Source organism: Leptodactylus fuscus, chromosome 4, assembly GCF_031893055.1.
Source record: "Leptodactylus fuscus isolate aLepFus1 chromosome 4, aLepFus1.hap2, whole genome shotgun sequence".
NCBI classification, from domain to species: Eukaryota; Metazoa; Chordata; class Amphibia; order Anura; family Leptodactylidae; genus Leptodactylus; species Leptodactylus fuscus.
The window spans coordinates 195,404,643-195,432,297 of NC_134268.1; the positions used below are offsets into that span (position 1 = coordinate 195,404,643).

The 27,655-nt window shown below is 44.5% G+C and overlaps 1 protein-coding gene across 1 annotated transcript in view; it reads right to left on the reverse strand.

Moving 5' to 3' along the window:
* Window positions 1-27,655, reverse strand: part of ADARB2 (adenosine deaminase RNA specific B2 (inactive)) — a 549,803-nt gene that overhangs the window by 424,236 nt on the left and 97,912 nt on the right. Inside the window, exon 2 of the mRNA XM_075271617.1 lies at window positions 26,076-26,117. Coding sequence (XP_075127718.1) covers window positions 26,076-26,117 — 42 coding nt within the window. The remainder of the gene's footprint in view (window positions 1-26,075; window positions 26,118-27,655) is intronic.

The window sequence follows — 27,655 nt, forward strand, 5'->3', positions numbered from 1 at the left end:
TGGATGAAGGTATTTTGGACCATTCCTCTTTACAAAACAATTCAAGTTCAGTTAAGTTTGATGGTCACCGAGCATGGACAGCCCGCTCTCAAGTGATCTGAAAACAAAGATTGTTCAACATAGTTGTTCAGGGGAAGGATACAAAAAGTTGTCTCAGAGATTTAACCTGTCAGTTTCCACTGTGAGGAACATAGTAAGGAAATGGAAGACCACAGGGACAGTTCTTGTTAAGCCCAGAAGTGGCAGGCCAAGAAAAATATCAGAAAGGCAGAGAAGAAGAATGGTGAGAACAGTCAAGGACAATCCACAGACCACCTCCAAAGAGCTGCAGCATCATCTTGCTGCAGATGGTGTCACTGTGCATCGGTCAACAATACGGCGCACTTTGCACAAGGAGAAGCTGTATGGGAGAGTGATGAGAAAGAAGCCGTTTCTGCAAGCACACCACAAACAGAGTCGCCTGAGGTATGAAAAAGCACATTTGGACAAGCCAGCTTCATTTTGGAAGAAGGTCCTGTGGACTGAGGAAACAAAGATTGAGTTGTTTGGTCATACAAAAAGGCTTTATGCATGGCATCCAAAAAAACAGCATTCCAAGAAAAACACTTGCTACCCACTTTAAAATTTGGTGGAGGTTCCATCATGCATTGGGGCTGTGTGGTCAATGCCGGCTCCGGGAATCTTGTTACAGTTGAGGGTCGCATGGATTCCACTCAGTATCAGCAGATTCTTGAGAATAATGTTCAAGAATCAGTGACGAAGTTGAAGTTACGCCGGGGATGGATATATCAGTAAGACAATTATCCAAAACACCGCTCCAAATCGACTCAGGCATTCATGCAGAGGAACAATTACAATGTTCTGGAATGGCCATCCCAGTCCCCAGACCTGAATATCATTGAACATCTGTGGGATGATTTGAAGCGGGCTGTCCATGCTTGGCCACCATCAAACTTAACTGAACTTGAATTGTTGGTCCAAAATACCTTCATCCAGGATCCAGGAACTGATTAAAAGCTACAGGAAGCGACTAGAGGCTGTTATCTTTGCAAAAGGAGGATCTACTAAATATTAATGTCACTTTTCTGTTGAGGTGCGCATACTTTTGCACCGGTCAAATTTTGGTTTAATGCATATTACACATTTTCTGTTAGTACAATAAACCTCATTTCAATCCTGAAATATTACTGTGTCCATCAGTTATTAGATATATCAAACTGAAATGGCTGTTGCAAACACCAAAACATTTAGAACTAAAAATGATTAAGATTAATAGGGGTGCCCAAACTTTTTCATACGACTGTATAATGATCCAGTAGAAGATACCAAAATTTGGAGTAGTAATGGTTTTGGGGGTTGTTGGAGGGAGGGCTGTATTCATGTGTTGCAACTTCACTATAACTTTGTTTGTATTACTGCTATGATGTCACAGTGTACATTACATCTCTATTGTTACATCACTGTACATTAGGTAGGCCAAAAACATAAGTTTTTCATATTCTGAACTCCCTTCTGACAGTGGTCATGGTAAAGTGAGGCCCCATTCCAATTTTTGCTTTGGTGCCTCATGGTTATTTTTTTGCATTTATGTATGGAAATACATCAGTCACTGTGGAACCATTGTGTAAATTTCCAAAATGAATTCTGTATGGAGCGATTACAAAAATTACTCGACCATCTTTCCCACTCTTGCATTACTACTGTCTGGTCACCTGCCAGTACCTCTTCTTCCTGGTTCAATGGTCATATGTCAAGACAGACAGTATATGAGCGTTGCAACCAACCACCGGAACCGGGTAGTGGCAAAATGAGTCGCCTAGAATCAGTAAAGCAACTGTTGAGTGACGATTTTTGTACATCGTTCTGAGCAGGTGTGAAATACTTACTTTTAGCTGGACAAATCCTTTCACTTAGCAAAGAGATCATTAAAGGTCAAATATAGAATATATACATCTAGAGGAAGAACACTAAAACCTAAAGGAAGAACAATAAAACCTAGGAGGAAAAACACTAAAACCTAGAGGAAGAACTCATACACCTAGAGGAAGAACTCATACACCTAGAGGAAGAACCCATACACCTGGAGGAAGAACCCATAAACCTGGTGGAAGAACCCATACACCTAGAGGAAGAACCCATACACCTGGAGGAAGAACCCATACACCTGGTGGAAGAACCCATACACCTAGAGGAAGAACCCATACACCTAGAGGAAGAACCCATACACCTAGTGGAAGAACCCATACACCTAGAGGAAGAACCCATACACCTAGAGGAAGAACCCATACACCTAGAGGAAGAACCCATACACCTAGAGGAAGAACCCATACACCTAGAGGAAGAACCCATACACCTAGAGGAAGAACCCATACACCTAGAGGAAGAACACTAAAACATAGAGGAAGAACACATACACCTAGAGGAAGAACACTAAAACATAGAGGAAGAACACATACACCTAGAGGAAGAACACATACACCCAGAGGAAGAACACATACACCTAGAGGAAGAACACTAAAACCTAGAGGAAGAACCCATACACCTAGAGGAAGAACACTAAAACGTAGAGGAAGAACACATATACCTAGAGGAAGAACACTAAAACGTAGAGGAAGAACACATACACGTAGAGGAAGAACACATACACCTAGAGGAAGAACACATACACCTAGAGGAAGAACACATACACCTAGAGGAAGAACACATACACCTAGAGGAAGAACACTAAAACCTAGAGGAAGAACCCATACACCTAGAGGAAGAACACTAAAACGTAGAGGAAGAACACATATACCTAGAGGAAGAACACTAAAACGTAGAGGAAGAACCCATACACCTAGAGGAAGAACACATACACCTAGAGGAAGAACACATACACCTAGAGGAAGAACCCATACACCTAGAGGAAGAACCCATACACCTAGAGGAAGAACCCATACACCTAGAGGAAGAACCCATACACCTAGAGGAAGAACACATACACCTAGAGGAAGAACCCATACACCTAGAGGAAGAACCCATACACCTAGAGGAAGAACACATACACCTAGAGGAAGAACACATACACCTAGAGGAAGAACACATACACCCAGAGGAAGAACACATACACCTAGAGGAAGAACACATACACCTAGAGGAAGAACACATACACCTAGAGGAAGAACACTAAAACGTAGAGGAAGAACACATACACCTAGAGGAAGAACACTAAAACGTAGAGGAAGAACACATGCACCTAGAGGAAGAACACTAAAACGTAGAGGAAGAACACATACACCTAGAGGAAGAACACATACACCTAGAGGAAGAACACATACACCCAGAGGAAGAACACATACACCCAGAGGAAGAACACATACACCTAGAGGAAGAACACATACACCTAGAGGAAGAACACATACACCTAGAGGAAGAACCCATACACCTAGAGGAAGAACCCATACACCTAGAGGAAGAACACATACACGTAGAGGAAGAACACTAAAACATAGAGGAAGAACACATACACCTAGAGGAAGAACACTAAAACGTAGAGGAAGAACACATACACCTAGAGGAAGAACACATACACCTAGAGGAAGAACACTAAAACGTAGAGGAAGAACACATACACCTAGAGGAAGAACACATACACCTAGAGGAAGAACACATACACCTAGAGGAAGAACACTAAAACGTAGAGGAAGAACACATACACCTAGAGGAAGAACACTAAAACGTAGAGGAAGAACACATACACTTAGAGGAAGAACACATACACCCAGAGGAAGAACACATACACCTAGAGGAAGAACACTAAAACCTAGAGGAAGAACACTAAAACCTAGAGGAAGAACACATACACCTAGAGGAAGAACACATACACCTAGAGGAAGAACACATACACCCAGAGGAAGAACACATACAACTAGAGGAAGAACACATACACCTAGAGGAAGAACACTAAAACGTAGAGGAAGAACACATACACCTAGAGGAAGAACACATACACCTAGAGGAAGAACCCATACACCTAGAGGAAGAACACATACACCTAGAGGAAGAACACTAAAACCTAGAGGAAGAACACATACACATAGAGGAAGAGCACCTAGAGGAAGCACACATACACCTAGAGGAAGAACACATACACCTAGAGGAAGAACACATACACCTACTTATATTTCCTATGTCTGTCATGTGAAGTTGTTATTTTAGTTTTTTGGGGTTTTTTTTTTAGTTCTCCATTAACTGCTGGCATTAAAAAACACAACGGGAATTATTCCCCAGTAATCTGGAGAATGTATTATATGAGTGGGTGGTCTCTGGATCGCTGGTATATTAGCCACAGTAGTTACGAGAAGTTATACAGACTATTGTGCACAACCAATAAGCCAGAACCATGGCCTTGACTTATTGTCCAGAAAGTTTACCTATTGTAGATGAAATGGGCAGTAAAACATTTCGGAGTGAAGCCTATCATTAAATGCAGCTGGTCTATAGAAAGCCAAGATCAATGAGTAGACCAGCCAAACCACTGATGAACCATTTCACCATCCACAACACTTTCCTCCTGTTATCATTCTCTGCTCTTCTTCATTGAAGTACTAAGAGAGTTCCAGTATATCTGCCAGGACCGAGATACATCTGCATGTCTATGAATGAACGTAATATAGATCTGAAAAATACAATGAAGCGGTCACTGTAAATATGTATCTATGAAAATCTGTAAGCCAGGAATATAATAGAAACTGAAAAGGACATAAAAGCATGACATGAATGCTTAGAAATTGTTGTCCACATGGCGAAAAGTCCAAAAATATATCAGACTTTCATATCGGCTTTACAGAAAGAACGGAGCTTACAGTTCTTTGACGTTAATCCCGATAATCGAGGACACTCTAGATATCACTGTCGGCAATGTCGCGATAAGGTAGGAGGTTGGGCAACAAAATATGGGAGGAGGTCATTTCAAAGATAGGGGTTTCTAGATATCCTAAAGAACTCACTGAAGGGGTGTCACTCAGAACCTATTAAATCACTGAAAGAGTAATTAAATTATAACTTTTAATAAATATATTTAAAAATGGGTTCACAAATTCTTAAGTAATTTAAGAATTTGTGAACCCATTTTTAAATATATTTATTAAAAGTTATATTTTAGTTACTAGATATCCTATAGGTAAGACTTACATCTCTCATATAATTATTGCATAGCCTGTGGATAGCCTATAAATGCCTTTATTGGGCAAACCCCTTCAATTTTGTTGGATAGGAAAGTCATCAAGGTACACTTTGACCACTTCAGGACAGTGACATGGGACCATTCCCGAAGTGGACATGTACCATTAGCCGCGAGATACATAGTCAACTAAATTTATAAAGTCCATTCATACAAAAGGCAAAATTCACCACTTTTTTGGCATAAAATAGTTGCAAATTTTAACTTCAATAGTCACAAGTGGCATTTTTGCAGCGGTCTAGTCACTTCTTTATAGTAGGTGAGGCCAGGGTGGGGTTATGGGTGTGGCACATTGCCTCACCATGAATTAGGTTCTCCCCCCTATTGCTGCAGAGTCCATTGAGACCAGTTTACAATACTCTTGATGAATCCCCCTCCCCTCAATACGTTTCCTAAAAGTATTTATCAAATTTATTTTTGCAGATTTACTTTTACTTTTGTCTTTACATGTGGTCATTACATTGATATTTATTACAGTTGACCTATCTTAAGGATAAATCATCAATTAAAGACCAGCACCCAGCCAACCAGCTGTGCTTAGTATCGCATTAACTTAAATGGGACAAACAAGCCATTTGACCAGGGGTGTAGCTATCCAAGGTGGAGAGATACAAGTAGTTTCCAGGGCCCTGGATGCTGTGGGGTCCGAAAGGTTCTTCTGCCACATGACATATACTAGTATACTAAGTCCAGGTTCACACAGGGTATTCTGGACCGTAATTTGACGCGGGGCTGTTTCAGATTCTGGTCCAAAAAAACGGTAACCGCGACTGGATGCCGATGCAGTGCATGGCATCCAGTAGTGGCATTCGCTCCGGATTAAGACCAAATGAACGGGCCTAGTCGGCAGTGTCTTCAGCGAATCTGCCTGAAGAATGAGTATGGCGCTTCTTTTTTCCAGGAGCCAAAACAAACCATTCCTGGAAAAAAGAACTGACCGGCTCCCATTGATTTCAATGGGAGCCATTTTTTGGTTAGGATTTTGAGGCCTCAGAATCCTGACCAAAATACCCCGTATGAACTCAGCCTAAATGACACATAGTCGGTAGGGGCTCCATTACAGATTATACACATGGGCCCAGGAGATTTAAGTTATGCCTCTGTAAGTGACCAATACCGCCACTTCAAAAAGATGAAGTCATGAGTGTTAGACCCCCATGGATATTCAATTGATGACCTATCCTATGAAATTCCCCAAAAACCCCTTTAAGGCTGAGACCCCACGTTGCGGAAACGCAGCTTTTTTTGTTGCGGTTTTGTAAGCCAAAGCCAGGAGTGGATTGAGCAGAAAGTAGAAGTATAAAAACTTCCTATATATACCTCATTCCTTTTGTAGCCATTCTTGGCTTTTGGCTAAAAAAAGATCGCAACAAAAACGGCAACAAAAAAAGCTGCGTTTCCGCAATGTGGGGCCTCAGCCTAAGGGTACAAGGTATACATGGAACAATCCTATATTTAACCAGTTCTTGCTCATGACTAGAGATGAGCGAACAGTAAAATGAACCCTATTGTATGAAAACCCTATTATAGTCTATGGGGGAAAATGCTCGTTTCAGGGGTAGACAACATTCGATCAAATTATACTTACCAAGTCCACGAGTGAGGGTCGGGCTGGATCCTCCGAGAAGTCTTCTCCGTGCAGCGTCCCCACGGCATCTTCCGGCTCTACAAGTCTTGCCCGCACTACAAGTGGGCATCCGCAGTCGGCTCTGCCCAGGCCCGATGCCTGGCAGAGTGAATTCAGAGCCGGAAGATGCCGCGGGGAAGCTGCACGGAGAAGACTTCTAAAGGTAGGAGAAGAACCAGCGTTGATTGGCCGACTGTATAGCATTCGGCCAATCAGTGCTGGTTCTGCATCGAACTTTTCCATTCGAATAGCGAGTACTACTCGCTCATCTCTACTCATGACACTATTTTTGGCTTTAGCGGATGGTCACAGCCTTATGCAAAATAAAATACTTTGATTATTCTAAGTGTCCATGTTTCTTGTTTGTATTTATCCAAAACTAAAATACAGTCGCCCTGTACTGTATACACCCGCTTTTCTTTGCATGCCAACTTTTACGACACGATGCAGAAGGTAATCATAGATTCGACAATTTGTGTATTATCAGATGCTATTAAAATAATAATGGCCGGTTTCCTCTAACTTACCTCTGAATACATCTGATTTTTGCAGTAATTGCAGACAAATGTATCAGGCAATTTTATATTCACACAATTTTACTAATGATGTCTCGGATTCTTCTGCCAGACAGTCAAAATTTAATTAACTTTTGTATCCTATGAGACAGCAAAGCGAGAACTGAAAAAAATTTGCTAACCCATCGCTCGGACAGTGACCTGCAGTAGACATAATGCCTATTTACTGGTAATTCAGGGACACGGTGCGTTGATGAGGTCATAAGATTGTACTGTACGTGCCGCCTCCTCTTTTTCACCTAGAAATGGTTTACCTGTAAACCTTAGCAGAACTTCAATAGACTTTGTCAGGTGCAACAGGAGATGCAGGGCTGTAGTGTGTTATGAGGCATACAAGGTTTTTACAGTATTTTTACTGTAATCCTCTAGGCCTATATACACTCGCTATCTGATCATTCAGAAAGAAACCTGCACATGCCATAAGCAGTAATTCCATTACATAATGTTATGCCTAGAATATAATCTTAAAGTATATATTATAAATCAATAGTACAGATTAATATAATAAACTTTGTAATAGATCTTATTTAACAAATATGTTTCCCCTTGCACCTATCAAGCTGAGTTGCTTATTGCATATTAGTCTAGGGGAAGGGGGAGGAGGAGTTGCTGATAGACACACACACATAAAAAAAAACAAAAAAAAAACAACAGTTCAAGAAGAAGCGGGGACAATTACTAAGGGCAGGTTTACACCTGCGCCCAGTCTCTGCTTTTGGGTTTCCGTCTTTTGACCCAAGAAACGGGACAGGGGACGGAAACCCAGCAGTCAGTTTTCAAACCCATTCACTTGATTGGGTTTGCAAAGTGACCGCCCATGTGTGTCTTATGCCTCTGTACGACTAAAACCTTCTTTTTTTTAATCGGACACAAAATCCTGCATGTCCAACTTTGTGTCCGGTTAACAAAAACGGTTTTGATGCTGAGAGGCAAAAGACGCACATGGGTGGTCACTTTGCAAACCCGTTCAAGTGAATGGGTTTGAAAACTGACTGCTGGGTTTCCGTCCCCTGTCCAGTTTCTTGGGGCAGAAGATGGAGACCCGCCGGATTGGCTAAAGTAGAGACCGGGTGCAGGTGTGAACCCGCCCTTATTGGGGATTTTCCTCTGCACTCTCTCTCTAGTCTCTGTACAGTATGGGTATTTTAAGATAGTGGATGACCACTAAGCCAAAATAACAGTGATGGTGACAAACCAGCTAAATTTCATTCATTCACCCTCTACTTTTTGGTATATCCGTGGGGTGTTGAATAGCAAATTATAACCTTTTAGCAAGAACCCCACTAAAATATTGTGTGAACTTTTTATTTTAATATTTTATATTTTATAAATACATGTTTTAGGAATTTTGTTTGAAGATTTTCAATGTCACTGTCTATATATATATAAAAAAAACAATATCCTACGATATTCACTCTGACAACAAAGCCTAATAATGGACAGACACAGTTTTATAGGGATTTTCTTTGCAGCAGTGACCTCATTTATATCATAGACAGGATTACAATAAATGACAACACTTCTATACATAACTCCCATAGTCACCCATTATTGCATCCACTACTGATAATACATGGTGTCACACCTTATCTACTCCTTCTCAATGAGTCAACTCCAATCTATTGCTGCCTATGACCTTGGCTATGTTGTAATAGCATATCACTGCTGTTAACAGAGCAGAACAGACGCTTAGGCAAGATGGCCGTCATCGTGTACAAAAAATAGAGTTTAAAAAAAAAAAAAAAATAAAAAAAAATCGGAATTATTTCACTGATTTCAATAAATAAAAGAAAAAAGCAAAAAAAAAAAAAAAAGAAAAAAAAAGAAATTGGTTATATTTCAGTCTGGTTTCAATAAATAAAAAAAAAAGGCAAAAAAAAAATAATATAAAAAAAATCGGATATATTTCACTGTCTGGTTTCAATAAATGAAAAAAAATATTGACGCATTCCTTTTATGTAAGATAAGGTATGGGCTGATCTGCAATGCTGTCGTAAACTACATAGAGTATTATAATAGAATATAATGGACCGTGCCAAATTACAAATTCAGCTGTTCTGCCCTTGATGTATGACATCTGTATTTGCAGAAAAAAATTAAAAAATAAAAAATAAAAATAAAATAATAATAATTAATAATAATAATAATAATAATAATAATAATAATAAAAAAATAATATATATACACACATATATACTTACATACACACACACATTCAGTAGCTGATACAAAACTAGTCAAACATGTTATATAAATATATTGAAAGGACACCATGTAGAATGAACGCACCTGTTTTGTTTCCTTGGCTGAAGTCACATTTGCAGCAATGGCAAGCGGCTCAGCCTTTGATTTACTGCGCTGGAAGCTGTACTCTGTCATTGTACCGCGGCTACCATTACCATACGCTTTCTACTGTCCCTTGGCGTTCTGCTTACAACACAGAATTATTCACTTGCTTGTACCATACACAGATATAAAAAAGAACGCACCACTATTTTTAACCACCTGCATCTATCAACATAACATCCAAATAATGCCCTGGGCAAAGAACGGAAAAAAAATTAAAAAAAATCGCCACACGCTTATGGTGCCACAGGATATCACGGGCATAGACACATAAATGTGCTGCTGCTCGTAAAGCTGTCAGTTTAGGTTTGTCATGTACAGTAGAGGATCAGCACAGAGCGGACAGTTCATGATTATAGTTGGAGAAATGGAATCCGTCTTCAATGGGAATTTGTTCAGGCCTGGAGGAATGGCGGATGTAACCATGTGGTAGGAGAGGAAAACTCGGAGGGTAATGGGCACCTGCTGCACAATAGAAAATACTCAATGTGCTCTGCCCAGGTAGACATCAAATCCTAGCATGAATTCAGTTTCTCATTCTCTCTGCACAGACATAGCATAAACGGTTTTATTAAAAGGAAATTCTACTTAAAGGGGTTTCCCAAATTCTAAAAAGCACTAAATGGCTAAAAATGATTTCATGATTCTACTTAAAGGGATTATCCAAGAAGTTCAAATTGACTTACCTGGTTCTGCAGATGCTAATGATGGACTGTGTAGTTGTGACATGGTCGATCCTATGATTGGATTGACTCCTGGGTCACTTTGCCCCCTCTCTCCTTCCCCAATCTAACAGATAATCAACTACCCAAGTACCTGTGCTATGGGGGCTAGCTAACTATAGCAAAATGTGAGAAAGGAGGAGGAGGGGGCTGAACGCTGCTTTTAATGAAATGACACTGAGGCCGGAACTACCCGGATCCATCATCTTAAGGTAAGTCAGTTTCAACACCCTGGACAACCCCTTTAAGTAGAAATTCCTTTTTTGCTTTGTCATATCTCTGCTGTTCACTTAGGATTTCCAGTAACTTCCATGACGTTTATTAATGTAAAGAATTACTCTAACTTTTGTTTTCCAAACTTGTGTTTAAAAAGTCACAAAACCTAAATTTTTTTACATCTGGAAACTGGTGTGGAAAATATATTAAATCTCCCCCATTGTATCGATATCGGTGGGTATTCATCAATGCATCTATGCTATCTCTCGCACCAAAGATGCTTCCCAGTTTTGTGACTTACTCGAAACTTTCCACAAATGTGGGCAGAGCGGGGTCCATATTGGAACTGGGCCTATATTGGGGGTCTTCTTTTCACTATCCACTACATGGTCAATAGAGATGAGCGAACAGTGTTCTATCGAACTCATGTTCGATCGGATATTAGGCTGTTCGGCATGTTCGAATCGAATCGAACACCGCGTGGTAAAGTGCGCCATTACTCGATTCCCCTCCCACCTTCCCTGGCGCCTTTTTTGCTCCAATAACAGCGCAGGGTAGGTGGGACAGGAACTACGACACCGGTGACGTTGAGAAAAGTAGGCAAAACCCATTGGCTGCCGAAAACATGTGACCTCTAATTTAAAAGAACAGCGCCGCCCAGCTTCGCGTCATTCTGAGCTTGCAATTCACCGGGGACGGAGGTTTCCGTCCAGCTAGCTAGGGCTTAGATTCTGGGTAGGCAGGGACAGGCTAGGATAGGAAGGAGAAGACAACCAACAGCTCTTATAAGAGCTAAATTCCAGGGAGAAGCTTGTCAGTGTAACGTGGCACTGACGGGCTCAATCGCCGCAACCCAGCTTTCCCAGGATCCTGAATGGAATACACTGTCAGTGTATTCCCGTATACCCGATATATACCCCGATACCCGTTCCAACGGTGTGCCCCCCCACCTTCACCCCAGAAATACCCTGCAAGTCCCCTGGCAATAGAATTGGGGCTATATACACCCACAATTTTTACTACTGGTATACAGTGCCATTGTCTGACTGGGAATTCAAAGAATATATTGGGGTTATAAATACCCTCATTTCTTGCTACTGCCATATAGTGCCAGTGTCTGACTGGGAATTCAAAGAATATATTGGGGTTACGTGCACCCACAATTTTTACTACTGGTATACAGTGCCATTGTCTGACTGGGAATTCAAAGAATATATTGGGAATACAAATACCCTCATTTCTTGCTACTGCCATATAGTGCCAGTGTCTGACTGGGAATTCAAAGAATATATTGGGGTTACGTGCACCCACAATTTTTACTACTGGTATACAGTGCCATTGTCTGACTGGGAATTCAAAGAATATATTGGGAATACAAATACCCTCATTTCTTGCTACTGCCATATAGTGCCAGTGTCTGACTGGGAATTCAAAGAATATATTGGGGTTACGTGCACCCACAATTTTTACTACTGGTATACAGTGCCATTGTCTGACTGGGAATTCAAAGAATATATTGGGAATACAAATACCCTCATTTCTTGCTACTGCCATATAGTGCCAGTGTCTGACTGGGAATTCAAAGAATATATTGGGGTTACGTGCACCCACAATTTTTACTACTGGTATACAGTGCCATTGTCTGACTGGGAATTCAAAGAATATATTGGGAATACAAATACCCTCATTTCTTGCTACTGCCATATAGTGCCAGTTTCTGACTGGTAATTCAAAGAATATATTGGGGTTACGTGCACCCACAATTTTTACTACTGGTATACAGTGCCATTGTCTGACTGGGAATTCAAAGAATATATTGGGGTTATAAATACCCTCATTTCTTGCTACTGCCATATAGTGCCAGTGTCTGACTGGTAATTCAAAGAATATATTGGGGTTACGTGCACCCACAATTTTTACTACTGGTATACAGTGCCATTGTCTGACTGGGAATTCAAAGAATATATTGGGAATACAAATACCCTCATTTCTTGCTACTGCCATATAGTGCCAGTGTCTGACTGGGAATTCAAAGAATATATTGGGGTTACGTGCACCCACAATTTTTACTACTGGTATACAGTGCCATTGTCTGACTGGGAATTCAAAGAATATATTGGGAATACAAATACCCTCATTTCTTGCTACTGCCATATAGTGCCAGTTTCTGACTGGTAATTCAAAGAATATATTGGGGTTACGTGCACCCACAATTTTTACTACTGGTATACAGTGCCATTGTCTGACTGGGAATTCAAAGAATATATTGGGAATACAAATACCCTCATTTCTTGCTACTGCCATATAGTGCCAGTGTCTGACTGGGAATTCAAAGAATATATTGGGGTTACGTGCACCCACAATTTTTACTACTGGTATACAGTGCCATTGTCTGACTGGGAATTCAAAGAATATATTGGGGTTATAAATACCCTCATTTCTTGCTACTGCCATATAGTGCCAGTTTCTGACTGGTAATTCAAAGAATATATTGTGGTTACGTGCACCCACAATTTTTACTACTGGTATACAGTGCCATTGTCTGACTGGGAATTCAAAGAATATATTGGGAATACAAATACCCTCATTTCTTGCTACTGCCATATAGTGCCAGTTTCTGACTGGTAATTCAAAGAATATATTGGGGTTACGTGCACCCACAATTTTTACTACTGGTATACAGTGCCATTGTCTGACTGGGAATTCAAAGAATATATTGGGAATACAAATACCCTCATTTCTTGCTACTGCCATATAGTGCCAGTGTCTGACTGGGAATTCAAAGAATATATTGGGGTTACGTGCACCCACAATTTTTACTACTGGTATACAGTGCCATTGTCTGACTGGGAATTCAAAGAATATATTGGGAATACAAATACCCTCATTTCTTGCTACTGCCATATAGTGCCAGTGTCTGACTGGGAATTCAAAGAATATATTGGGGTTACGTGCACCCACAATTTTTACTACTGGTATACAGTGCCATTGTCTGACTGGGAATTCAAAGAATATATTGGGAATACAAATACCCTCATTTCTTGCTACTGCCATATAGTGCCAGTTTCTGACTGGGAATTCAAAGAATATATTGGGGTTACGTGCACCCACAATTTTTACTACTGGTATACAGTGCCAATTTCTAACTAGGAATTCAAAATGCGCAAGGCTCCCGGAAAGGGACGTGGACGAGGCCGTGGGCGAGGTCGGGGGAATGGTTCTGGGGAGCAAGGTAGCAGTGAAGCCACAGGGCGTCCCGTGCCTACTCCTGTGGGGCAGCAAGCATTGCGCCACTCCACAGTGCCAGGGTTGCTTGCCACATTAACTAAACTGCAGGGTACAAACCTTAGTAGGCCCGAGAACCAGGAACAGGTCTTGCAATGGCTGTCAGAGAACGCTTACAGCACATTGCCAGCAGCCAGTCAGACTCTGCCTCCTCTCCTCCTATTACCCAACAGTCTTGTCCTCCTTCCTCCCAAAATTCCGAAGCTTTACAGAACAATAACCCAAACTGTCCCTGCTCCCCAGAGCTGTTCTCCGCTCCTTTCATTGTCCCTCAACCTGCCTCTCCACGTCACGATTCCACGAACCTAACAGAGGAGCATCTGTGTCCAGATGCTCAAACACTAGAGTCTCCTCCATCTCCGTTCGATTTGGTGGTGGATGACCAGCAACCCACCCTCATCGACGATGATGTGACGCAGTTGCCGTCAGGGCATCCAGTTGACCGGCGCATTGTGCGGGAGGAGGAGATGAGACAGGAGTTGGAAGAGGAAGTGGTGGATGATGAGGACACTGACCCGACCTGAACAGGGGGGATGTCAAGCGGGGAAAGTAGTGTGGATGTTGAGGCAGGTGCAGCACCAAAAAGGGTAGCTAGAGGCAGAGGCAGAGGTCAGCAGCTTAGGCGAAGCCAGGCCACACCCGGAATCTCCCAAGATGTTCCAGTTCGTACCCAGCCCCGAAAAACTCCCACCTCGAGGGCACGTTTCTCGAAGGTGTGGAGTTTTTTCAAGGAATGCGCCGAGGACAGATATAGTGTTGTCTGCACAATTTGCCTCTCGAAATTGATTAGGGGCTCTGAGAAGAGCAACCTGTCCACCACTTCAATGCGCCGTCATTTGGAATCCAAGCACTGGAATCAGTGGCAGGCAGCAACGGCAGGACAAAGGCCGCCTGCCGTTCACGCCACTGCCACTGCCTCTGCCACTGCCTCTGCCTCTGCCACTGCCACTGCTGACTGTGCTGGCGATGCACTCCAGAGGACGAGCCAGGACACCACTTCATCTGCCTCCGCCACTTTGTTGACTTCTACTTCATCCTCCCCTGGTCCTGTCTTATCTCCTTCTCCTGCACCATCAAAGGCACCATCAGGCGTTTCTTTACAACAACCCACCATCTCTCAGACATTGGAGCGGCGGCAGAAATACACTGCTAACCACCCACACGCGCAAGCCTTGAACGCCAACATCGCTAAACTGCTGGCCCAGGAGATGTTGGCGTTCCGGCTTGTTGAAACTCCCGCCTTCCTGGACCTGATGGCAACTGCGGCACCTCGCTATGCCGTCCCTAGCCGTCACTACTTCTCCCGGTGTGCCGTCCCCGCCTTGCACCAGCACGTGTCACTCAACATCAGGCGGGCCCTTAGTTCCGCGCTTTGCACAAAGGTCCACTTGACCACCGACGCGTGGACAAGTGCATGCGGACAGGGACGCTACATTTCACTGACGGCACACTGGGTGAATGTAGTTGAGGCTGGGACTGCTTCCCAAACTGGCCCGGTGTACCTCGTCTCCCCGCCTAACATTCCTGGCAGGGACACGAGAAGAACACCCCCCTCCTCCTCCTCCTCTACCGCCTCCTCCTCCGCCACCGCCTCCTCCTCCGCCACCGCCTCCTCCTCCGCTGTTAGATTGACCCCAGCTACGAGTTGGAAACGTTGCAGCACTGGCGTTGGTAGACGTCAGCAGGCTGTGCTGAAGCTGATCAGCTTGGGGGACAGACAGCACACTGCCTCCGAGGTGAGGGATGCCCTCCTCGATGAGACGGCAATATGGTTTGAGCCGCTGCACCTGGGCCCAGGCATGGTCGTTTGTGATAACGGCCGGAACCTGGTAGCAGCTCTGGAGCTTGCCGGACTCCAACATGTTCCATGCCTGGCCCACGTCTTCAACCTAGTGGTGCAACGTTTCCTAAAGAGCTACCCCAATGTTCCAGAGCTACTGGTGAAAGTGCGGCGCATGTGCGCCCACTTTCGCAAGTCGACAGTAGCCGCTGCTAGCTTAAAATCTCTCCAGCAACGCCTGCATGTGCCACAACACCGGCTTTTGTGCGACGTCCCCACACGCTGGAACTCAACGTTTCAGATGTTGAATAGAGTGGTTGAGCAGCAGAGACCTTTGATGGAATACCAGCTACAAAACCCTAGGGTGCCACAAAGTCAGCTGCCTCAGTTTCACATCCATGAGTGGCCATGGATGAGAGACCTTTGTGACATCCTACGGGTCTTTGAGGAGTCCACAAGGAGGGTGAGCTCTGAGGATGCGATGGTGAGCCTTACAATCCCGCTCTTGTGTGTTCTGAGAGAATCCCTGATTGACATCAGGGATAACTCAGATCACACAGAGGAGTTAGGGATAGCATCCGATCCGTCACAGCTGGAGAGTAGGTCCACACATCTGTCCGCTTCACTGCGTTTAATGGAGGAGGAGGAGGAGGAGGAAGAAGAGTTGTCCGATGATGTGATGGTGATACAGGAGGCTTCCGGGCAACTTCGAATCGTCCCATTGTTGCAGCGCGGATGGGTAGACATGGAGGATGAGGAGGAAATGGAGATTGAACTTTCCGGTGGGGCCAGAGGAGTCATGCCAACTAACACTGTGGCAGACATGGCTGAGTTCATGTTGGGGTGCTTTACAACCGACAAGCGTATTGTCAAAATCATGGAGGACAACCAGTACTGGATCTTTGCTATCCTTGACCCCCGGTATAAAAACAACATCTCGTCTTTTATTCCGGTAGAGGGGAGGGCCAATCGCATCAATGCTTGCCACAGGCAATTGGTGCAGAATATGATGGAGATGTTTCCAGCATGTGACGTTGGCGGCAGGGAGGGCAGTTCCTCCAGTAGGCAACCAAGTTCTCACCGGTCCACACAAACGAGGGGCACACTGTCTAAGGTCTGGGACACCTTGATGGCACCCCCTCGCCAAAGTGCCGCCACGGAGGGTCCTAGTGTCACCAGGCGTGAGAAGTATAGGCGCATGTTGCGGGAATACCTTTCCGACCACAGCCCTGTCCTCTCCGACCCCTCTGCGCCCTACACATATTGGGTGTCGAAGTTGGACCTGTGGCTTGAACTTGCCCTATATGCCTTGGAGGTGCTGTCCTGTCCTGCCGCCAGCGTCCTATCTGAGAGGGTGTTCAGTGCAGCCGGTGGCATCATCACTGACAAGCGCACCCGTCTGTCAGCTGAGAGTGCCGACCGGCTCACTTTGATAAAAATGAACCACCACTGGATAGAGCCTTCATTTTTGTGCCCACCTGTGTAAAGCACCCCAACATGAAACTCCATGTCTGTACTCAACCTCTCCAATTCTTCCGCATCCTCATACTCATCCACCATAAGCGTTGCACAATTCTGCTAATACTAGGCTCCCTCCAACATGATTTCCCCCAACTCTGCTGGTTAGAGGCTCCCTCCACCCTGATTTCCACCAACTCTGCTGGTTAGAGGCTCCCTCCACCCTGCTTTCCCACAACTCTGCTGGTTAGAGGCTCCCTCCACCATGAATTTGCCCAAACTGGGCTGGTTAGAGGCTCCCTCCACCATGAATTGGTCCAAACTGGGGTTTTTAGAGGCTCCCTCCACCATGAATTTGCCAAAACTGGGCTGTTTAGAGGCTCCCTCCACCATGAATTGGTCCAAATTGGGGTTTTTAGAGGCTCCCTCCACCATGAATTTGCCCAAACTGGGCTGGTTAGAGGCTCCCTCCACCATGAATTGGTCCAAACTGGGCTGGTTAGAGGCTCCCTCCACCATGAATTGGTCCAAATTGGGGTTTTTAGAGGCTCCCTCCACCATGAATTGGTCCAAACTGGGCTGTTTAGAGGCTCCCTCCACCATGAATTGGTCCAAACTGGGGTTTTTAGAGGCTCCCTCCACCATGAATTGGTCCAAACTGGGCTGGTTAGAGGCTCCCTCCACCATGAATTGGTCCAAACTGGGTTTTTTAGAGGCTCCCTCCACCATGAATTGGTCCAAACTGGGGTTTTTAGAGGCTCCCTCCACCATGAATTGGTCCAAACTGGGGTTTTTAGAGGCTCCCTCCACCATGAATTGGTCCAAACTGGGGTTTTTAGAGGCTCCCTCCACCATGAATTTGCCCAAACTGGGCTGTTTAGAGGCTCCCTCCACCATGAATTGGTCCAAACTGGGTTTTTTAGAGGCTCCCTCCACCATGAATTGGTCCAAACTGGGGTTTTTAGAGGCTCCCTCCACCATGAATTGGTCCAAACTGGGGTTTTTAGAGGCTCCCTCCACCATGAATTTGCCCAAACTGGGCAGTTTAGAGGCTCCCTCCACCATGAATTTGCCCAAACTGGGCTGTTTAGAGGCTCCCTCCACCATGAATTTGCCCAAACTGGGCTGGTTAGAGGCTCCCTCCACCATGAATTGGTCCAAACTGGGGTTTTTAGAGGCTCCCTCCATCATGAATTGGTCCAAACTGGGCTGTTTAGCGGCTCCCTCCACCATTAATTGGTCCAAACTGGGCTGGTTAGAGGCTCCCTCCACCATGAATTTGCCCAAACTGGGCTGTTTAGAGGCTCCCTCCACCATGAATTTGCCCAAACTGGGCTGGTTAGAGGCTCCCTCCACCATGAATTGGTCCAAACTGGGGTTTTTAGAGGCTCCCTCCACCATGAATTGGTCCAAACTTGGCTGTTTAGAGGCTCCCTCCACCATGAATTGGTCCAAACTGGGGTGGTTAGAGGCTCCCTCCACCATTAATTGGTCCAAACTGGGCTGGTTAGAGGCTCCCTCCACCATTAATTGGTCCAAACTGGGCTGGTTAGAGGCTCCCTCCACCATTAATTGGTCCAAACTGGGCTGGTTAGAGGCTCCCTCCACCATTAATTGGTCCAAACTGGGCTGGTTAGAGGCTCCCTCCACCATGAATTTGCCCAAACTGGGCTGTTTAGAGGCTCCCTCCACCATGAATTTGCCCAAACTGGGCTGGTTAGAGGCTCCCTCCACCATGAATTGGTCCAAACTGGGTTTTTTAGAGGCTCCCTTCACCATGAATTTGCCCAAACTGGGCTGGTTAGAGGCTCCCTCCACCATGAATTGGTCCAAACTGGGTTTTTTAGAGGCTCCCTCCACCATGAATTTGCCCAAACTGGGCTGGTTAGAGGCTCCCTCCACCATGAATTGGTCCAAACTGGGTTTTTTAGAGGCTCCCTCCACCATGAATTTGCCCAAACTGGGCTGGTTAGAGGCTCCCTCCACCATGAATTGGTCCAAACTGGGCTGGTTAGAGGCTCCCTCCACCATGAATTGGTCCAAATTGGGGTTTTTAGAGGCTCCCTCCACCATGAATTGGTCCAAACTGGGCTGTTTAGAGGCTCCCTCCACCATGAATTGGTCCAAACTGGGGTTTTTAGAGGCTCCCTCCACCATGAATTGGTCCAAACTGGGCTGGTTAGAGGCTCCCTCCACCATGAATTGGTCCAAACTGGGTTTTTTAGAGGCTCCCTCCACCATGAATTGGTCCAAACTGGGGTTTTTAGAGGCTCCCTCCACCATGAATTGGTCCAAACTGGGGTTTTTAGAGGCTCCCTCCACCATGAATTGGTCCAAACTGGGGTTTTTAGAGGCTCCCTCCACCATGAATTTGCCCAAACTGGGCTGTTTAGAGGCTCCCTCCACCATGAATTGGTCCAAACTGGGTTTTTTAGAGGCTCCCTCCACCATGAATTGGTCCAAACTGGGGTTTTTAGAGGCTCCCTCCACCATGAATTGGTCCAAACTGGGGTTTTTAGAGGCTCCCTCCACCATGAATTTGCCCAAACTGGGCTGTTTAGAGGCTCCCTCCACCATGAATTTGCCCAAACTGGGCTGTTTAGAGGCTCCCTCCACCATGAATTTGCCCAAACTGGGCTGGTTAGAGGCTCCCTCCACCATGAATTGGTCCAAACTGGGGTTTTTAGAGGCTCCCTCCACCATGAATTGGTCCAAACTGGGCTGTTTAGCGGCTCCCTCCACCATTAATTGGTCCAAACTGGGCTGGTTAGAGGCTCCCTCCACCATGAATTTGCCCAAACTGGGCTGTTTAGAGGCTCCCTCCACCATGAATTTGCCCAAACTGGGCTGGTTAGAGGCTCCCTCCACCATGAATTGGTCCAAACTGGGGTTTTTAGAGGCTCCCTCGACCATGAATTGGTCCAAACTTGGCTGTTTAGAGGCTCCCTCCACCATGAATTGGTCCAAACTGGGGTGGTTAGAGGCTCCCTCCACCATTAATTGGTCCAAACTGGGCTGGTTAGAGGCTCCCTCCACCATTAATTGGTCCAAACTGGGCTGGTTAGAGGCTCCCTCCACCATTAATTGGTCCAAACTGGGCTGGTTAGAGGCTCCCTCCACCATTAATTGGTCCAAACTGGGCTGGTTAGAGGCTCCCTCCACCATGAATTTGCCCAAACTGGGCTGTTTAGAGGCTCCCTCCACCATGAATTTGCCCAAACTGGGCTGGTTAGAGGCTCCCTCCACCATGAATTGGTCCAAACTGGGTTTTTTAGAGGCTCCCTTCACCATGAATTTGCCCAAACTGGGCTGGTTAGAGGCTCCCTCCACCATGAATTGGTCCAAACTGGGTTTTTTAGAGGCTCCCTCCACCATGAATTTGCCCAAACTGGGCTGGTTAGAGGCTCCCTCCACCATGAATTGGTCCAAACTGGGTTTTTTAGAGGCTCCCTCCACCATGAATTTGCCCAAACTGGGCTGGTTAGAGGCTCCCTCCACCATGAATTGGTCCAAACTGGGTTTTTTAGAGGCTCCCTCCACCATGAATTTGCCCACACTGGGCTGGTTAGAGGCTCCCTCCACCATGAATTGGTCCAAACTGGGGTTTTTAGAGGCTCCCTCCACCATGAATTTGCCCAAACTGGGGTGTTTAGAGGCTCCCTCCACCATGAATTTGCCCAAACTCTGCTGGTTAGAGGCTCAATCCACCCTGATTTTCAAAACAAATGTTGGTGCCAACCTCAACTTACTACAAGGGCCAAATTCACTGCTGGTGACAAGCTCTCCTCACTGCAAGTGCCAAATACACATGTTTCAAGGTGTTTTCCTACTGTCAGAGATGTGGTATTGAGTGTGTAAAGTGTGTAGTTGTTAGGCTGTGATGTTGGGGTAATAGAGGGTCTTTGGTGTGTTAGATGCCCCCAGACATGCTTCCCCTGCTGTCCCAGTGTCATTCCAGAGGTGTTGGCATCATTTCCTGGGGTGTCATAGTGGACTTGGTGACCCTCCAGACACGGATTTGGGTTTCCCCCTTAACGAGTATCTGTTCCCCATAGACTATAATGGGGTTCGAAACCCATTCGAACACACGAACATTGAGCGGCTGTTCGAATCGAATTTCGAACCTCGAACATTTTAGTGTTCGCTCATCTCTAATGGTCAATAGTCAGTGTACATAGAAGAATAAAGGGTCCTATAGCAAAGATCAAACTGGGCACACAGAAGAGTTTATTGATTTTCTTCCCCCCACATTCCTTTTTTATGGCCCTTGGATCCATTTCCCACCCCCCCTTGTTGACTAGCAAAGCAACCCTCTGTACAGAGAAGTCTACCCAGGTTCTCACCAATAGTAGAGGCAATGAAGCCAAGGAGGGAGTTTATGGCAGACACATGTCCTGCCTATATGGTATTTACTATAATGGGACCACAGGACTAACTTCTACACAGGACAGCGAGCCAACTGGTAAGGGGGGCTCCTGTTGGCCATAGGCAATAAATAGAAAATTACTGAATAGCCCTTTTAAAAAGGTGCTCTCACCACCTCCACCAAGTCAAGTTTTTACCATCTATTAATAATTGCCACTCTACTGATTCCATCACCGTTGGAATTTTATCTCTAACCCTCACTGTTTCCAAGCTACAAGCTAGTTAGTTTTGGTGTCTGTTATGCTATATAAGCTCTTTCATGTAAGAAGGGCAATGCCCGTGACCCCTTGCCTGGTCCTGCCTGACACCGCCCTCCTGACAATACAGAGCCTAAATAGCATATCAGGCACCAAAACTAGCAGCATTGATTGCTCAGGAACGGTGAGGGCTAGAGAAAAAATTCCAACTGTGCTGGAATCAGTACAGCGCTGCCTATGGAAAGATACTTAGAACTGGGATTGGTGGAAGTGGTATAATAGATAAATAGGTATAGTAAAATAGGGTCAATCTGCATACAATTGATAACATGGTATCGTATGGTTTACCACGTCCCATTCATATACATGTAATAAAGCCCTTTTCTTGATGTTTTTCACTTTCCATTTTTTTTATATATACATTATACCCCCACAAGCAAATTATTACGCAGGCAGCGCGTTGTCCCCTGCCCATTACGTTGCTGTTATTTTTCATACACAACATTTAATGTGAAGAAATGACATTGTGTAGTGGCACAGTCATCAATCTGGCTGTCCAAACAGATGAACAAAAAGCCAATGAGTTCAATTATAATGATAGAAAAGTATACAAAGGTGAGTAATGCCCGAGGGCTGCTTTAGCTTATTACCTCATTAATAATAAGTGCTGTGCTATAAATTTCAGATTTGAGGCAGTTTCCGAAGAGCAGGAAAAGCATTTTCGAGACTTGAACATTACCCGTAGCGAAGTCAAACGAGAATTCCATAGAGAGCGATATGTGCGGAAGTAACACTAACATTCTGTTTCTAATCTTATATCAGATGAAAGACCATAAAAATGCAAATTCACGAATAAGATGAAGTGTATTCTGTGATTCTTAACCACTTACAAGAGACGGGCTAAAAAAAGAAACAGGAACACAGATTCTATAGGAAAGGGATGGGAAATGTGCTTTCCATCGGAAATATAAGGTTTTATACAGAATGTATTTTTCCATTGTTTGATTGAACTTTATGCAATATTTTGGATGAGCGTTTGGACAGATTTCTCTCTTTTAATTTTTGTTCAGCCAACCAAAACATATGTCATCACATCGCTCAGCAGCCAAAAAATCATCTGCTCCGTAGACGTGAGATGGTAATAATCTAATCCACTCCCAAGGGAACAGAAGAGTAGGACTAGAATTGTTCTTATTACAAGATATATATAGTACGCATCTATAAATAGGAGTCCTTCCAGACAGATTCATGGTTACGGTTTGGAGATTGGTGGTCCACAAATACAAGATTAACCTATAGCTCCTTCTCTCAAAGGATGACCCTTGGGGATTTCTCTATAGCACCATCTGTAGTTGGTGACATCTATAGTACTAAGCTATAAGTTAAAGGGATTCTACCATTAAAAAACTTTTTTTTCTAGGTAACATGTCGGAATAGCCTTTAGAAAGGCTATTCGTCTCCTACCTTTGGAAGTGATCTCCGCCGCGCCGTTCGTTCAAAATACCGGTTTGTACCGGTATGCTAATTAGTTCTCTCGCAGTGATGGGCGCGTCCCCCAGCGCAGGAGATGCGATGGGGGCCTCCCCATTGCTGCTCGAAAACTGACTCTAGCATCGCCTCTGTCTTCTTCTGCATCCACCCTTTCCTTCTTCGGCTTGACGTCGGACGCCTGCGCAGTACGCTCTGTTCAGCGAAGTTCACCGAACTTACTGCGCATGCGCGAAATTGCGGTGTCGGCACTATGTCCGCTTGCATGCGCAGTACGTTCGGTGAAGTTCGCCGAACAGAGCGTACTGCGCAGGCATCCGACGTCAAGCCGAAGGAGGAAGGGGCGGATGCAGAAGAAGACAGAGGCGACGCTGGAGTCGGTTTTCGAGCAACAATGGGGACGCCCCCATCGCATCTCCTGCGCTAGGGGACGCCCCCATCGCTGCAAGAGAACTAATTAGCATACCGGTACAAACCGGTATTTTGAATGAACAGCGCGGCGGAGAGCACTTCCAAAGGTAGGAGACGAATAGCCTTTCTAAAGGCTATTCCAACGTGTTACCTAGAAAAAATAGTTTTTTAATGGTAGAATCCCTTTAAAGGGAGTACCTCGAACCAAGAGTTTCAACCCACCCCCAATAAGATAAGATTGGGAGCCCTTGTGCTTCTATTGCTGAAATATAATTGTTTTTGTAAATACTCAGTTGAGCTTTTTGGAGCAACAGGGTTCTCGCCATTGCACCAAAAACGGAAATGGGGCTGGGTTGATAGGTTGATATACTGGTTATGGTTGGTTCCAGGATTTAGAGATTGATGATTTATCCTCAGGATAACATTGGTTCGGGTCCAACATTTTGCACCCCCACTGAACAGATGATACAAGAGCCATGACAAGAGGATTTCATCTCTGTACATTGTGGCTATGCCAGGTTACTGCAGCTCAGTTCCCAGTCACTTGGATGGCAAGAAGTAGGGGACAGATGAAATACAATATGACTGCAAGACCAGACTACACAGTGTTTGTAGTCTGTTACCATGGAGACACATAGATCTGCATAGAGGCTATAGACATAAAATTATAGCAGAGAGCATTATTTCATTGTACATGTAATATGGATCAATATGGTAGAAAAATATCAAAGTGCAGTCTTGCTGCCAAAAAAACCCATTTGTATGCAGATGAGATTTTTGGTGCACTCAGGGTGTGGCCATGTCTCCAAGATCAGGTGTTTCTGCTTGAGGTAACTGCCTAATGTCACCATTTAAAATAAAGATTAACATATACCCATGTGCATTAACTTAATAGTAGACCTTTTATTGACGAACACCCCAGGACCAAGACCCAAGGCCCAAGCAGACCAACTTTAACTAGTGTATGTCACTTACAAGTGGCATAGGGTGGCAGTAGAATCTAAGATGTACCTGTGAATACAAGCATGGCTGCAACTAGTCTTGCCGTAAGGACAGTACCATCAACCATACGACCATTCGTGCACTTGCACCGGGTCCTATGCTAGTGGGGGCCCACTTTGGACAGTGGGACAGTCCTGCGTTTTCTGTCCCACTGCCTAGGGAAACGGGTCCCGTGTTGCATCAACTCAGATGCAGACAGTAATGAAGTAGGGAGCTGTATGCTCTCTGCTTCACCATCCGGCCGCTGTCTTTGCTCCCGGTGTCCTGGGAGCAGGAGGCACAATGTAGTGACGTCACTTACAATCCGCCTGTTGCTCCTTGAAGACTCCAGGACCACAGGCAAAAGTAAATGGGGAAATGGGAAAAGGTAAGTATTAAGGATTTTTTTTTTTTTTTCTTTGTTTATATTCAGTGGGGGAAATGAAACTGTGGAAGCAAGCTGGAGGTGGTTGGGGGTATATATTGTGGGGGACATGACACTGTGGGGGACATACTGTGGTGCCATACTGAGAAACATGATACTCTGTGGGCAACCTAGAGGGGGTCATGACAGTGTGGGGGGACATACTGGTGGAGAAACCTGGGGGGGGGGAATATAATACTGTGGAGACAACCTGAGAGGAACATGATACTGTGGGGACAACCTGAGGAGGACATGATGCTGTGGGGCAACCTGGGGGACATGACACTGTGGGGGCAACCTGAGGCAGACATGACAGTGTGAGGGCAATTTTTTTTGGGGGGGTACATGACAATGTGAGAGCAACCAGGAAGGAGACATCATGAGGGACATTATGGGGACACTAAAGAGACATTAGTCACTAAGGGGCGTTCTACTATGTGGGGACCACCGAGGGGACATTATTATTTGTGTAAGTCTGGTATTTCCAGGTGGTGGTGATGGGGGACCCACTTATGAAACCTTTGCACAGGGCCCACCAGTGTATTAAAACGGCCTTGCATAAAGGTGCAGCATCATAGTGTGGGTGGTCCCCCATCCTGTGCCCTGTGCCCATTAAAGAGAAAATTGCCTTCATCAACACTCTGGTACCGGGTTTGGCAGTAGCCCAGGTTTATGTAGTACATAGCACATTCTTGATCTATAAACCCAATCCAACACTGGAAATTCATTGAGAACATTCATATAAATCAGCCCAGGCCCAACATCTTTGACCTGTTGAGGGGCCCAGGACCCTTGATAGACTTAATCCACCCCTGCTCAATAGTACCAGCTTTCTAATTTTCAATCATACTGGCAATCAATAGGACATAGGAACAACTTCCCATTTCTTGATAAAATGATATAAACATGAATATCGTACCTCCCAGCAGTCGTGATGTCCTTAACTCCAGTGGGTTGTGGCCTGTTAGAAAAAAGAGACATTGGCTTAGTTTTTCTGAGGCATTTAGAACATGCAATCCATTAATTCTACAATATTTCATTTAGAATATATACTAATATCTAATCCTTCCGTACTATGTAATATGCAGCCTGTACCATAAGGTTACCCTATAAAGAGCATTGATGGGTTGTACCAATCATAAATCTATTGCATTTAAAATAGAAGCACCATCAAGGGAACTTCATTGAATAATAGGTTATTCTTCATGATTCCTTGCATGTTCTCGTTGACCGGGAAAGGTTGTTGCCCGGAGACTTGAACCGTCGTCTTGTAAGATGTTAGTCATTTCAATAGACAAGTGAAAGGGCATCAGAGCAATAGTGTAAGAGGTCATTCCTTTGCATACAAGGGCCTGAGTCATCAATGACACTAATTCCGTAGTATATTGAATAATTGTGCTCCGTTATTGGTTGAGCTAACCCATTGTTAGAGCCAAAGCCGATGTGTTAGTAACGTTCCCAGCTTATCGATCTATATGCAATTCAGGCTACAGAAGGGTTAAATCAGAAGAAAAACTATCATCATAGGAACATATAATATATTTCCTGTTCATGCCATACGGGCTCACATAGATCCAATTTTTTGCCATCGCGATTTCCATCATGTTAATTACCAGGTTACAAAGTGAGCGATGAACCTCAGTGACATTTTCCTTGGTTGATGTGTACAAAGAACACTTCTAATAAAACTCCTTATCTTCCCCAATGCAGCTTGTTCTAATCCACTCATCTGTGCCCTTATTTATTATATTTGCATCCATCAAAAGTTAAATAAGCACACATCATATTGTGACCGTTCCACTTAGACAGCAACATGTTTGAGATTCCGACGCCTGACATCACAATGTATTATTCATAGCCTGTGCATTGCTTACTTGTTGCCATACAATATCACACATCTTCTTCAATATGTAACACGTAAATGTGTAAAATTACAATTTCTACCTATGCTATTATAGTTTGCATACATTTTTCTTACCCCATTGTCCCTACCTCATAATATATTGTATATTCTATATATCGGTAGCTTAATCTAATGCTGTCTGGAGTTGTATTCTTAAGTTGATTATATACAAGATGAATGTCAACTCAACCAGCCATTTTCTGTGGAACCAGCCACCCGTTTAAGGCAGCAATTCCCAACCGGGGTGCCTTGGAGACTTGTCAGGGGTGGTGCATCATGGGAAGACTGAATGCAATGGTGAGGCCTTCAGCTTTCTGCTCCACCATTCAGGCTTCTGCTAGTGATGTCTGCAACTCTGTGCAGGCCTGCTGCATTGAACTAGAGACATGAGGAATAGAGCAGAAGAGAGCTCCATGGGAATGGGGCTTGATAATTATTACTTTTTTATTTACGTGGTACATCTACTGTGTGGGTACCACTGGCATGCATTATACTGTGTGTGTGTGTGTGTGTGTGTGTGTGTGTGTGTGTGTGTGTGTAATAGGATACAGTATATTGTGTGGAAAACTGGGGAGTACTATACTTTGTGTGTACCA